Source organism: Pelecanus crispus, chromosome 1, assembly GCF_030463565.1.
Source record: "Pelecanus crispus isolate bPelCri1 chromosome 1, bPelCri1.pri, whole genome shotgun sequence".
NCBI classification, from domain to species: Eukaryota; Metazoa; Chordata; class Aves; order Pelecaniformes; family Pelecanidae; genus Pelecanus; species Pelecanus crispus.
Window position 1 is genome coordinate 31,721,580 of NC_134643.1, and position 15,017 is coordinate 31,736,596.

Here is a 15,017-nt window from a genome sequence, read left to right on the forward strand (position 1 = left end):
GTATATCTGTTCACTGCAAAAACTCGTGGCTAGTGTGTGTAATACAGCACAGGAGGAGGTATTGCTCAGTTCCACTACTTTTATATAATAATTAAAAAAAAATACAGAAAATGTTCTTGGCTACTTGCACTGTATTCCAGACTTAAGAGTCCCATGAAAGTTCTAGAAAATGAAGTTAATTGTATTTGGTTGGTAGAATTCCCTTAGAAGCCAGTTAGTTAAAATTCTTCTCTTACACTGAGTCAGTACATATTCCAATTTGTCAGCAGCAGCAAAGTCCAGGCATCTAGTTCCTAAAAGAATGCTTTTTCTTGTTGCCTTTTATTCAGCACAAATGCAGTCATGTGCTTTTTATTTCAGAAATTAAGTGATATACTGACACATTTATGACATATTAGTTGGTACACCTATTACAGTTGCTTTTACTTCCATTGCTGTGCTTTTTTCTTTGCCCATGTCCCAAAGACTGATTAGAGGAGGATAAAGCTCATTGAGTGAAAAGGATTGTTTCTTCAGGTAATTCTTTAGAGAGCTGTGTCCAACGTCATAGTTCATTTCTCGTGAGATGCAGCTGTAGAGATATATCACAGAGATGATTCCCAAAAGAGCACCAAGGCAGGCAAGGAATCCTATTATGTTGTTCTTTTCATAGCCTTTCATTGCCAAGTCCAGTCCTTTTGTGGTTACATTGACACACTGTTTCTTATTCTGTGAATAGATAGTGGGAATATCTATACAAATTTTGTATTCAGTTGATGGATGTAGATGTGTAAGATTATATACCTTTATATCAGATGGTATTCGAGCGCTCTGTGCAGCCTGAGAGTTTTCAGCTTTCAGAAAGGCTGTCCATCTAACACTGGACTTTAAGATTTTAGAACTTGCTTTCCATGAAACCAAAACAGAATTAGATTTTATATCTTTTATTTTAATATTCAAAGATCCATTGCTGTCCTGAGGGAAAGAGCCATCCACTTTAATCATGACTGACTTTAGGTCTGCCCCAACTAAATTTGTTGCTATACATGTGTATAAGCCACTTTCTTTTTGTGTTACATCACTTATGTCTAACGTTCCTTCGGAATGAATGTAGTATTTATTGGAAATAGTATTAGGCAAAAGTTTGTTTCCTGATGGTGTTATCCAGTAGATTTCAGGTTCTGGTTCTGCTGTTGCTCTGCAGTGTAAGGAAATATGGCTGCCAGTTTTTAAATCCAGCGTAGATGGAAAACTTTCAGGAGCTATCAGGGGGAGACAGATTTCCATCATTTCCCTGAAGTGTATTTGTCTCACATTCTGGCCTTGGAATTCAGGAGGATCTACACAAAACAGGGACTCCGGCTCCATGAAGCGAATGTTTGTTTTGTTCATGTTAATCCAGCGGATGACACAATCGCATCTAATGGGATTGCTGTGTATACTAACTTCTTTGAGGTTAGGCAAGGATTCTATTGTACTGCGGTACAGGGCGCTCAGTGCGTTGCTGTTGAGCATGAGTGATTCCAGCTTGGGAAGTCTGTAGAATGCATTTGGATGAATGTATGATAATCTGGGGTTATTAGTAGCTTCTATTTTTCTTAAATCTGGCAAATTATCAACAGCAAGACTATCTATAGAAATCAGTTCAGGCATGTTATTAATTCCTAACTCTTTTAGGTGCAGCATATTGCTAAAATCTCCTCGTCGTATTCTGTTAATGGGATTCTTATTTAGATCCAGAAATTTAAGATTTGTAGCCTTTTGAAGAGCAACGTGGGGCACTCTAACAAATCTGTTGTCATAAAAGGAGATGCTTTCTAATTTGTCAAGGCCAACCAAAGCATTATCTGGTATTTCAGTGAGGTTTATGCCTGCTAAAACTAGGCTGCGCAGATTGATAAGAGGCTTAAAGTTCATATCTTCGATTCTGATTATTGGGTTTTCTCCAATCATGAGAATTTCAAGATTAGGAGTAGCTTCAAACCACTTCCTGTTGATCATTTGCAGACCATTTGAGTTGAGATGAAGTCTGAGAAGATTATTGAGGCCTATGAAAGCTCCCGGTGCAATCACAGAAAGCAGGTTATGATTAATATAAAGCTCTTGTAAATTGTGGAGTCCAGAGAGACATTCTTCAGGGAGTTCAGTAAGTTTGTTTTCTTCAAGGTAGACTGAAAGCAACTGTGGTGTCTTTCTAAGATTAATACTGGTCACTGAGGATAAATTGTTCTGAGATAAATCTAGACCAGTTAAATTCACTGGGAAGTCTACTGAATGTTCAATTTTTGCAATATTGTTAGTCTGTAGAAGTAGAACCTGTGTGTCAGCAGGCAGTCTGGCTGGAAAATTAAAAAGACCTAAATCATTACAGTCCACTGTTGGAGCCTCCATATACACAGACCTGGGAGTGAACCATGGTCTGATCTCACATATACATGACTCTGGGCAGTCTGCTTTTTTTTCTACAGCTTGTACTAGTGCAGTGATAACTAGGCCAAGTAGAAAATTAATTTTGAGTTGCATGTCCTTCATCTTAGCTCAAATGTTCAGAAAAGTAACAGACCCTTTAGTAATCCACAATTACAGTTTTGGAATTCAGTATGACCTGGTCAGTTGGTAATAGACAAACTTGCATTTGGCAAATGATGATCGCGAAGGACTTTCTTCCTGAGGATAAGTGATAAATTTGTAACCAACTTGTCCAGTAGTAAGAGGCATTTTGTGGAAATGAAGGTCACTCTGTCCTTGATGACATAAAATTGATAAGCTTTGTGAAGATGAAGTATGTATAGATGGTCATAGGAGATTAAGCAATTCATTTATTTAGTAGTATTAACTTCAAATCCCATGATTGATTAGTGTTTGCAGGAATGACAGGATGACCTAAAATATAAGAAGAGGAAATAATTAGTATAAGAAACTATAAAGTTATAAATTAATTTAGCCATCTTTTGCTCTCTAATGTTAATTATTGCAAGTAAGAAAAGAAAATGACTGTGGTGCCTAGAGTATTGTAGTGGTATCCAGACAGCATAAATGAAGTTAATATAGTAATATATCTTTAGACTTGTAGCTTGTCATACATCCAGTGGAGCATTGCTCTACAGAAAGACGAAGATCCACAAAGTATGAAGCAAAATATATCAGTGAGCTATTTCTACATATTTTATGCTTCTTTAGAATATTTTCTTTTTTCTTTCAGTTATCACTAGAAACAGACTGAGTTCTGTTGGCTTTGAAAATGTAAACACTGAGCAAAATCCTACAGAGACTGAATATTTAACTTTTGAACATGAAGTTTGTGAATATATAAGAACACAATTTATGTGTAATCAAAGGAAAAAGGAATGGTTGGATTAATACACATTCCTAATGATGACATTCTTAGGCAAGCCTGTGAGACATTGATACAGAAGTATACAAAATTGATAATCCACAGGTTTTATCATTTTCTAATTCTTTTTGTAGCTGCTGTTTAGGAAGAAACCTTTTTTTTTTCTTTAAAACGATAATTAGAAAGAAATATGTACCTCATAATAAATAGCTTGTCATCCTGGAAAATTCAGACTAATTAGTGGATTGCTTATTTTGGCTTCAATAACTTCAATTGCAAGGAATAATAACAACAGAAAAGTGTCTTTATAGTGATAAGAAGGAAAAAAAAACCTACACTAGCAATTGCCTCTTTGGTCTGTAGCTCTGTAAGTATCTGAAATTTGCTGTGAAGCTGCAGATTGTCTTCATGTCCCAAATTATAGTAAAGACTGAAGCTTAGCATCCTGAAGCATTAAATGTGTCCTCTCCAGATTTTTGGTATGTACTTGTTTTTTCTGGGGGGAAAGAAAATCCTGCTATGAGTGTAGGTTGTGTTCCAAGCCATATAATTCAAAAGCTTCTGTGTTTTCATGTATGAAGTAATACACATTAACTCTTTTGTTCGCTTGAGAAGATAGACTTTGCACTAACTTTAAATGGACTTTGTCTCAGAAAACTGCCATATGGTACACATTTATGCCCTTTCTTCCCTTGCCTCTAGCATTAAAATTCAGTGCCATTGTTTACAAACTGTAAGATAAGATCAATGCTTCATTGACATTGATAAATAACTTTTGAGGTGTTGCTGGTATAGATAGACAGAATTACAAAAGTTAAGTGTCAAGGATTTGGATTTTAGGCTTCCTTTCCAGGCCCAGGAGGATTGGGCATATTGACCACATAGGTATTCCATATCAGCTCAGAGGAAAGGTGTTGGACCATGTTGAGTGACATGAGCATTAGGCCAATTTGAAGTATATTTGGAAAGTCTTTGAGGCTGATGTTTGTGTTATGTACATTTAAGGACATTTAATATTTTATTTTAACATGTAACTGTATTAATAAAGTGAACAGACAATGTGTGAGATAAACATACAGAAAACATTCTGCTGTTTTGAGGATTAATAATATGTTTTTGTGCAAATGGCCCAGTTTATACTGAAATGCAAAGACATGCTGACTGAAATAGTAAAAATGTAATCTGTTCCTTTGTTCTGGGAAATGAGATGAACATGAGGCTTGCAGAAAAATAAAGGTTTGTGTTGGACAGTTAATGCCTATAACTTGCTCTTAATTTTGCCACCAGGAGGCAAGGTGATACACCTATATGGAGTACTATCGCATTTCCTAAAGATCTCAGTAGAAACCATTCTATGCCAAATGCACAGATGTAATTTACTATGTAGGTAGAAAAGAGGATGTCTGTGTTGGGGAATTTTTTGAGTCGTGTTCTTGATGCACTTTCTAAAGCACATGTCCCATTGACGTCTGGAATTTTATTTGGATTGTATATTAAAAACATGTCTGTATGTGTGGCAAATACAAAATGTAAGCTTCTAATAATTGAAAGGTAATTGGAAATCTTACCTGAATAGTAAATTAATTGAGTTTCAACACACTGCTACTGCAGCTATCAAATCTCAGCATTTTGATCCCACTATGATGCTCAGGGATTTTTGCTCAGTAGAGGTACTGGGAAAGTATTCTGGGAAAGTATAACTGCATAGTTCACCTGTTTTTCTTCTCCTCCCTGGACATTTGCTATTGGCCACTGTGAAAAATAGGATGTGGACCAAGATGGACTTTTCATGTGTGTCCCAGGTACCTGTGAGACTGTACCAGTTAAAACACATAAACTACTACATTTTCGTGTACGTAGAGCAGACATCCTCCTGGATTTGAGTTTGTACTCCTCCTGAGTTTACGCTCCAGCTTCTATGGGATTCTCAAGCCAAAAAGAAGGGCACCAGTGGACATTTTCATGTCATATGTATTAGAGTGGGCTTTCTGCAAAAGGCAGAAAAAAAAAAAAAAAAAGAGTTTGGAGATCCAGGTCAAAATTCTTCTCCTTTATGATTTACTCTGATGTCTTTTCTCTTTCTGGTGAACTCTCCAGCTAATAAGCCACCGCTCAAGCTCATACGGTGTTCTAGCATAAATCTTTCTTATTTCTCCAGTTAGAGTGCTCCTGCCTTGTATAAAATATTCACTGGGGTTGAGTGCCTTGAATAACAGATTGTAGAATAATTTTCACACACTCTCCCAGCCTGCACAGTCATCGTTCCAAAATACATTGTTTCACTTCAGAAAGATTTTTGGTTTAAATAGTGTTGTATCTATGTATTATTTCACATTAAAATGATTTGGTATTAACTACCATTCAAGGTGTGGAATCAAAGAATGTTTCCAGAGTAGTATGGACATCCATAGTGGCTTATGAGATCACAGAATTATAGAATAGAATATCTCAACTTGGAAGGGACCCATAAGGATCATCAAGTCCAACGCCCTGCTCCTCACAGGACAAGCTAAAACAAAATCATATGACTGTAGTACACATCATATGACATAGTACACGAAAAAGTGAAGTAGTGAAATGCACAGCAAAAATGTATAGAACCATTTGAGTGGCAAAACATTTTTGTTGGTCTTTTTGTTTGTGATAGTATTATTGTGTGACTCTGATATACAACATTGACAGAGAAGGTAAGAAAACATGGATTACTGATGTTAAGTTTTCTGGTCCCACTTGAAGAAATGAAAAACCAGAATCAAGTTATGTGGTATGACTTTGCTTATGCCAACTGGTTGTATTGTTTATGTATGTGTGTCCGAGTGTATGTAATTAATTTCTAACCTTGAGATGTGTACAAACTATTTTGAACTGAGAAGTGAGCTGCAGCTTACTGTAACAAAATAAACCTCATGTAAATTGATATCTTGCACTCCATACTATAAACTGTAATTGAAGTTCAGTTTCCTTGAAGAATGTAACATCACAGAGATAAATGTATTGGAAAATAAGCACTTAACTTTGTGATACTTTGAACTTTGGGAATGCATTGATTCCCTTTCTTCATTAATATACTGATAATAGTAAATATGTTCTGATAACACTAAATAAAGGATAAATTGAAATACTCTTACAGTAATTTTCAGAATTTTTATTAATGGGTTTCAGTGCTTTAAAGCTAAGTGCTTTGTACCACCTGGAGTTTTATATGAAAGTTTTGCCTTTCAAATGTCTGGTTTTAAAAGTACTAAGAAGAAGGACAAAGAGAACCTGAAGGTTATTTGTCCTGTTCCTTTGAATAGTATTTAAAGTATCTGAGATATACACATACTGAGGTTTCTGTGCAAAAGTAGATATTTTCTTTTTAAAAAAGTTAATTCAAATAATGCAATTATGCCAGCATTATCTGTCAAGCAAAAATACTGTCTTTATTATAGCTCTTTTGTTAGTGGGTTTTGGTGACCTCTCAAGATTTTTGATGCAAGCGATTCTTAAAATTTTCAGCTACTATGGTGCACAATAGAAAAGCTTGTAGAGATGAGGCTCAGCAACAAATTATCACCAGTAAGCTGGGCTGTGGGATAACTGTTTTCTCACAAGCGGCAGCAGGAGCTGTGCATCGTAGTTTTAGAGTCTTTGATGTAACCCAGCTGCGTTTATAAATCTTTATGTGCACTGTGATTGTATGTACATTTCCTCACCCACATAAAGTGGTATTGTTTGCTTCCTAATGTCTGCAATTAAAAAGTCTAAAAAGAGTCTGCACCTAAAAAGTTAGTATTGCTTATCAGTAATGATATTCAGTATTTTTATTATTGTTTTCCTGTACTAGAACTTCTGTCCTAAAACTGTTTAAAACTTTGTGGACAGATTATTTCATTTCTTCTGGAAGTCCATCGCTATTGCAATCCATACTTAGTGTCTTACTAAATATGGTGTGCCTCTTGCTTTTAAGGTATTATCTCTTGCTTTTAGAAAAATGCACCCTGATGTGTGTGACTCTTTGCAGCCTAATTATCTCTTGGCTAGACAATGATTGGTATGTCTTAATTAGGTTTGTTTCATTTACTGCTATTGACAGCTGGATCCTTGGTTTACAAGGGGGTATCACCATTATTTGAGCTGGAAAAGACATTCAGTGAATGAATAAACTGAGCAACGTTTCTCATCACTGGAGCAACAGACAGCTAAGAACCAAGTCAGAGTGGGCAGAAAGGAAAAGAAACACGTCAGGTTTTGGCAATCTTTCTTTTCCACTTCAGCAGTTAGAGAGACAGTGATAAAAATTAAAAATGCAGCAGCTACACTGCAATGTGCCCTGCTGGCAATAAGGCAAACAGTTCACTTCACAAGGACCAATTTAGAGGTGGCAAGCATTTTGAAAACACAGCTGTTCATACAAAGCTACCTTTCAAACACATCAACTGAAAGAGCCACTTCTCAATTCTTGTCATTATAACCACTTTGAGCAGTTCTAGGGACAGAAATGTGGAAATGTCACTAACCAAAAATCAGGCATGGGACATTTCATACCTCATCTAATTGTAGTTACAGCACTTAGGGGTTTTTTTGTTTGTTTGTTTAAGTGTTAGTTATGGAAATACACAGACTTAAGATTGAACATTTAGTGTCTTTCTGACAATTTTATAAGGCAAATCTTCCTTGTTTGTTGTATCATTACAATTAAAAAAAATCGTTTCCTTGGGCAATTTTTATTACAGCAGAATTGATAAAAAGATGCAACAACTTATTTATTTGACATATTTCAAGAATTGGCACAAAAATCTGGGTTTTTTTCCTCTATAAAAATGTAACTAGGATGTTTTTGTTGAAATACGTATGGGAAGTTTGTGTCGGAGGCAGGAGTACAAGTTTAGGTTAAAGCACAAAAAGATAATATAACAGATTTTCATAACAGAACCAGTCTTGAAATAAAGTATTTCCAGAAGTAAGCTCTACTAGCTGGTCCAATACAGTTCCTGGAAATTATGTAGGCTTTGTAAAAATGGAAAGTATTTCTGCTAGCATATGTAGTCTTGCTTTCATTCCATTCTCTGGAGCAAAGAGTTTCATGCAGAATCCTGTTTCTCTTTACAAATACAAATTGACAGTTCACTGTAATATTCTCTTACTGTTTTATATTCTTACATATAGCTAACATATAGTCTCACATTAAAACATGAATGAAAATTTTTGGAAGTTAGTCTGTTTCTGACAATCTCAATTCTGAGGTGCTCAACTTGGGCAGCTGACTATCAGATGACAGTTGGATTCTAAGAGTCTTAGATTGAAAACCTCAAAAGTGAGTATCTGAAATATCTGGACATTTTTGAAAAAAATTCACTAGGGCTTTCTGCTGGGATGTGGACGAATTTTGGAAATCTACTTTACTTTTTTCCCCTAATGAATGATTTTTAGAGCTGCAGGCTGGCCCTGCATAGCTGTAAGTGCAAGATGTAAAGGAAATGGCAAAGCTATTTGTATTTAACCCTAGAAGCAATTTGCAGTGTCTGAATAATTATTTCAGCATATGTGTTTACATTTATTTTGTGAACTTGTTACACCTCCTTTTTGGTTTTTTCCTTACTTGGAATAAATTTGCCTGAGGGAAAGCCAAAAGCTTAAAATGTTTAACATGACTGTAAAACAGGACAAATTCTCACACCTTAGACCAGTACAAGATAAGAATGACAAGATTCTATACATCACTGAAAGTTCTTTATATCCATAGACATCATATGCTTTGAGGTGATAATTTACAAATAGGTAGATTCAGAAAAACATTATGATCAGCTGGATTTACATGAGATTTACCCTTTCTCTTTCACTAACTGAGTCTGGCCTACTATCCTTGTGCTCATTTACTGTATTTTAGTGCAATTTAACAGATAACAGAAGAATTATCACCATGTACGATTCATTAAGAACTTACTGTAGTTCTGTTTCTTGTATCAATCAAAAATTACATTACAGTATTTTGGAAAACATTGCAATGTAATAAATGGTAAAGTTTTGAAAATACAGTATTTAAAATAGATGTGATGAAAACAGTAAAAAAAGTAAAATGGAAGCCAAAGGAATATTTACATATGGTATGTGATAATTTATTACATATGCTATTTTAGAATAACTTTTCAATGGAATTAAATGAACATTTGGTAAAACCTTCTTTTGAAAATGGGAGGATGGAAAAAATATAGCACTGTTTTAACCTATTTTAAGCTATTTTAAACTGGATTGCTGTGACTGGCCATGGAATGGCAGTCCTGGTAAGATACCTGCATGTGAAGTAAGGTGTTTGTCAATCATAATTACAGCATTTAATAGAAAGTATATAATTTTGTTACTATTATTAGTTTGGTGGCAGCAGCATTGTGCACTCGAGTCATAGTGGTGGATAAGGACCACGCCATCTTGTGTGCTAACTTGCTGCAAAACAAAACGATGAGCTTTAGTCCATGGAGCTTAGAATTTAAATACAAGAGGGACAACTGAGGATTCAGACAGGGCAAGAAAAAAGAAGTCACTATGACAATCTCTGAACATCCTTGGGTTTATTCTTTTCTCTAACTGTAGTCTAGTAGTTTACTATCATGATCTTGGATTACTTTTCTAGGCTTTGATTTTAGATTTTTTGTCTGTAGACCTCTCTCTCATGTGCTTTTGACTTTTAATCGCACACTCCCTAGCCATTGAATATATCTGACCTTTTCACAAATGTCATAGCAAAAGAAGATGAAAAGTTTGTTTGATGGTACTTGGTAAAAGAATGAATCGTTTCAGTAATTACAGTTACCTCATTTTTTTTACTACTTCTCCTAATATGAAGTGCACAAAATAATTTTTAGGTATTCTTCTTGAGTCAGTGGTGATGTTAGAAAATTATATTTACATGACAAGAGGATGAATTTCTTTTACCATTTGTGTTCTAATCTGTCATTTATGTTCTAATGTCTAATATGGCATTCCAAATCCTCTTGCAATATTTTCTATGTCTGGCAGGTAGACTACATCTGATAATTTTATATACTCAGATGAATTGTAAAAGAAACTTTGAAAATAATCTGAACTGATTTCTTATTTGATTTCTTCTTCTTAGATATTGAATGTATAATTCTGATGTTTTTATCTAAAAACAACTCATTTCTAATATTACTTGTTTTGATTTTTTCTTAAATAATAACTGCACATATATGTTTTCCAGTTGTCAGAGGAAATACCAAAGATTAAATGTTAAAAATAACTTTTCAAAGTACTCAGATCTTTGGTATCTTGTTATTGTCCTTAGCCTTAGAAAGGTTTCACTGTGTAAGTGACTTATGTATTGATGCCATTATCAACCAAATATGTGAAAAAAATTATTGCTCTAACTTAGGAAAGTAATGTGTTGGTTTAATTTAGATTTATTCGTACATGTTCAACTTCTTTTTGACAGTTGTCATGTTAGGAGCGGAGGAGCATATATCGGCAGTTATCTAGGCACATAGTTGGCAAGAGAGCAGTCACGTTCTGGATGTGGGTGAATGTACCCAGTTACCAGATGCTTCAAACAGATGGCCAGAACTAAAGATGAGTGAGAACAGTTTTGGCTTGATTTTCTAGAAAGCTACCATACTGATTCTGGGGGTCTATAGTACATTTGACTAGTAAAGAAGCCTAGCCAAAATCCAGCAGAGCTATTGGCAAAATCTGCATTTTGTGATTTTCTTTTTTTTTTCTTTGTAGCTCTTGAAATGTAAATATTAAACATGCCTAAAACATAGAAATAGGTGTGTTCAGGTAGTTGTAATAAAGACAGAAAAAGATAGTGTACTTAGCGCATAATATTTTCCTTGGGGATTTATTAATTTATCTTTTGATTTATCATGGGAAAAAGATCACTGTAATAAAATTAGCATAATAACAAACAGGATAATTTTAGGAGTTACAATTTCTATTCTGTAATTTTATCAATAACAAGGATTTAGGCTTGAAACACCTAAATTCATTTAAATCATCAGTCTTTAATGTCAGACTCCTAATGTTTAGTGAATTCACCTTTTAGGTTTTGTTATATTTATGATTTGTTTTGGGAAATGGTCATGTCAAGGTAAATGTCCTTATAATAATTTAAAAGAAAAAAAAATAATTTCCAGTGTGCACTGTATTGATTATCAACTATAATAATCTAAAGGTATAAAAGGGCTTAATGAATGCAGTTATATCAGGAACATGCTGTTACAATTTCAGGTAGTACTTGATGTATACTTATACTACACGGAATGTGGGTTGAGATCTATGAAGGGAAAAAAATTATTGCTTGTCATTGCTAAAAAACAGAAAAAAATTATTTTTGAGGTGCCAGTAGTGGATGAGATAGTATTTTCTGTGTCGTGAAATTTCCTACCAAATTAGGCTGATTTGCTTTAACTTTATAATTGTGACTATATTGGGTGATTACTTTCATTCTGAGCCACATGGGGAATCAGGTTCACAATGTATTGTTCAACAGAAATGGATAATTTTTTTTTTAATCTTGCTTGAGGCAGTGTAGAGAAATGGATTGATGAAAAAACAATTTCAGGATGCAAAACCTGACAATGCATAAACCAGAATATTGTTATGAAAATTAGGAAATAAAAGTTCTGTTTTCTGCTGTGTTTTATATCAGTTGGAGTGATTTATGCATACTCATAAATTACCAGCTCATAGAGATACCGTCATTTCTGATTGCAGAAAGTATTTTGGTATGTATTTAGTTTTAATTACAGTTTTTGCTCAGCTGAGCATCTCATTAATAACATTACATGTTAAGTTTTTTTATATGATTTGCAAAACTAATGTTATTTTCAGACCTGAAATTATTGCTTTTTGTGCTTTTATGACCCATTCGTCAGCTCTAATCCACACTATAGGATTATCATGGTTCATTTCTTATTTTCCCAGAAGTGAATACATTAAAATGCTGATCTTACTTTCTCTTTATGATTTGCTTTTTAAAATAAGACCAGGAGAAAGAGGATAAATACAAGATAAATAAATAGCAACACTTATAGTTAAGTACAGTATCCCTTCTACTGTGTGTGGCAGTACAGCTAATTAATCATATAGTTCCTGGAACAGTAACCGAATCCTCTTTCAAGTGTTTTCCTTTTCCTTTCAAAATTGCAAATATATTTACCATTGTACCTCTGCAGCATGTATAGATTCATAGCCACCTTCCTCACTCCAGTTTTTCCCCAATGTACAATCCTTCTAGTGTTTCCTATTATTTTAAAAGAATTTTTTGTATTTTGTCTAAAGTGAAAAATTCACTCAGTCCCTTAATGTTAGATGATTTGGCTCAGTAGCATGTCACTGAACAGGATTGTTTATGAAACTTACATGATATAGCCACATCTTGATTTTGTATTTCTTTCTTAGCTCTCCAGCATATCATCCTTTTATATCACCTTTCTGCATTTTGGATGCCAAATCTGACAGCAGTGTTAAAATTAACGTTCTGATCTCCCAAAGAATTTTGACCGGTATTTACTGTTCAAGCATTTGAGTCAATCAACCAGATTGTGATCACTGAACTCAAAGCTTGCACTAGATTTTCCTTGACAAGCGTAATTTCTCTTGCATTTTGTTGTGTTTCCTACTTATGATTCAAAGACTAGGCATAAACATATCTGCTATAGGCGCGTATGTAAAGACATGTAGGAACACTACCTCACATATTAAGATAAGAATGTTAGAGATGCACAGTTGTATTTGTGCAATGAAATGCATCTTGCTATGGGAAAATGGGTCTTCAAACTGAACAAAAGATAAGTTTGAATTAAGATACTGAAAAGATCCTATTAGTGGTGATTATGGCATGATAGAATGAACAGTTTTGTTCATCACTGGTGTTGAAGTGGGATAGATGAACCATTTCAAATTGTCCTTCCACTTTGTCCTTCCAAAGATGTATTAGGTGTAATTTTGTAATAATGATAATGTTAAGTCGAAGCAACCTGCTTTTTTATTATAAGACATTTAAGTCTGACTTCAGCCTTTTTGCTTTTAGACAATGGCATGGTTCTCTTTTCCAGCAGTAAAACAACTCGAATAAGTAAAGATAGATATTGCAATAGTGTGACATTTCAATAGCATGAAATGACAAATTATGCTTTCAGGGTCTAGTAGTAATTTCTGCTTCAAAGTTAGAAGACATCAGAGGGAATATCAAAAGTGAGGAGAAAGACATGGTATGCTTGCTTACTCATAGGAGGACCACTGGCACTAGAATGCCAAACCCCATTAGTTTCATTTATCAGCTACAGGTAAGAACTCTCATGAAATGCTGTATGTGGTTCTGGTCACTCAGGTTCAGTAAAATAAATTGGAATTAGGGTGGAATCTGTTAGTATGAGGAAAACGATAATAAAACTTTGTAAAAGAGGACTAGAAAAAAGAATGCTGTTTCCACTGTAAAACAGTTTTAGATTTGTTGACAATAGAGGAGAAATAGCTGTTAGTTGTTTGTACAAATATTCAGTACAGTGATATATTGTTAGAGGTAGATGAGGAGTAGTTATATATGTCGAAAAACCTGGAGCTGTTTCTCTCCATGTATGTACATGATAATTCTAAGAAAATATGTCAACTAAGAAGGGCAATATGAAGATTTAATTGCAAAAATGTTATTTGAGTTCTTAAAAATATTCTCAGAAATTGTGCCATCATATTGCTGCTGGTCTTCATTGAATTAATAAACTGTTCTCCCCAGTTAACTAGGAGTATGTATGGAAACTAACTAGAAGTAATGGAAAGCATATACTAACATGTATGGAAAATAACTAGGACTATGTATGGAAAAAGCATAACAGGCAAACGTAATGGAAGAGCAGTTTGTGTCCTATGTAAATGCTCATGAAGCATTTAAAGGAAATAAGGAGATCGCTGGGTACATACCATGAGTTCTAGAGTACATCCCATAAAGTAATAGAAGAAAGTAGAAACAGAAGCATAGAATGATGTCTCTGTTGGTTTGGGGTTTGGTTTTTTTTCTTTTGAGGGATTTGGATATTTTGATAACCTCCTCAGAAATTGCTCTTGGGGTTTTAGAATTTTCCACTCTTCTGCACAAGAATCAAAAGCAGTTGCAATACCAAAGTTGCCTGAGTTTCTTTAAAGTAATCCATGTAATTTGCAATATTTAAAGCTGTACGTGTTGCTGTAGTTCAGAGAAGAAAAGTACACATATACCATGGAAGAGTTTAAAGCAGAGGACACATATCAACTCTCTGACATTTGGAAGGGTTGATTTGCCTCTTAACTAGTCCTTCCTCAGCTAGTAGGTTAAAACCAGGCAGACAGTGTCTCAAGAGCATTTGATCCGCCATCTCAAAAAAGAGATTCAGGTGACAAGGTGATTCTCTAAAAATGTAAGTATGTCTACTTTATTGCAGTAGTGTGTAATAAGTAGTGCAGATACCTTTGAAGACCAATAGTCAATTCACTTGACAGAGTTAGCTGATGCAATATGCAAACCAATACTGATAAATGTGCATTGGGGATTAATTTGGTTAACCACAATTTAAACAGGTAAACGAGGATAATTTAGCTTTGGTGTGTGGCTTTTTCTGCCAGTTCTTATAAATGTGAACTGAATATGTAGTTTAAGTTCTCTTGTAGTATAATTATCCTTCCTTCAGGCAGTAGTTGTCACCTTGTTCAATATTATAATGATGGAAGTTACAAA

At 34.5% G+C, this 15,017-nt stretch overlaps 2 protein-coding genes across 3 annotated transcripts in view; one reads left to right on the forward strand and one right to left on the reverse strand.

Annotated features, from left to right (window-relative positions):
* Nucleotides 1-15,017, forward strand: part of IMMP2L (inner mitochondrial membrane peptidase subunit 2) — a 477,239-nt gene that overhangs the window by 193,060 nt on the left and 269,162 nt on the right. The window lies entirely within an intron of this gene.
* On the reverse strand, nucleotides 385-2,511 carry LRRN3 (leucine rich repeat neuronal 3). Its single transcript, XM_009491257.2, has one exon. The coding sequence runs from the start codon at nucleotides 2,509-2,511 to the stop codon at nucleotides 385-387; it is 2,127 nt and encodes a 708-aa protein (XP_009489532.1).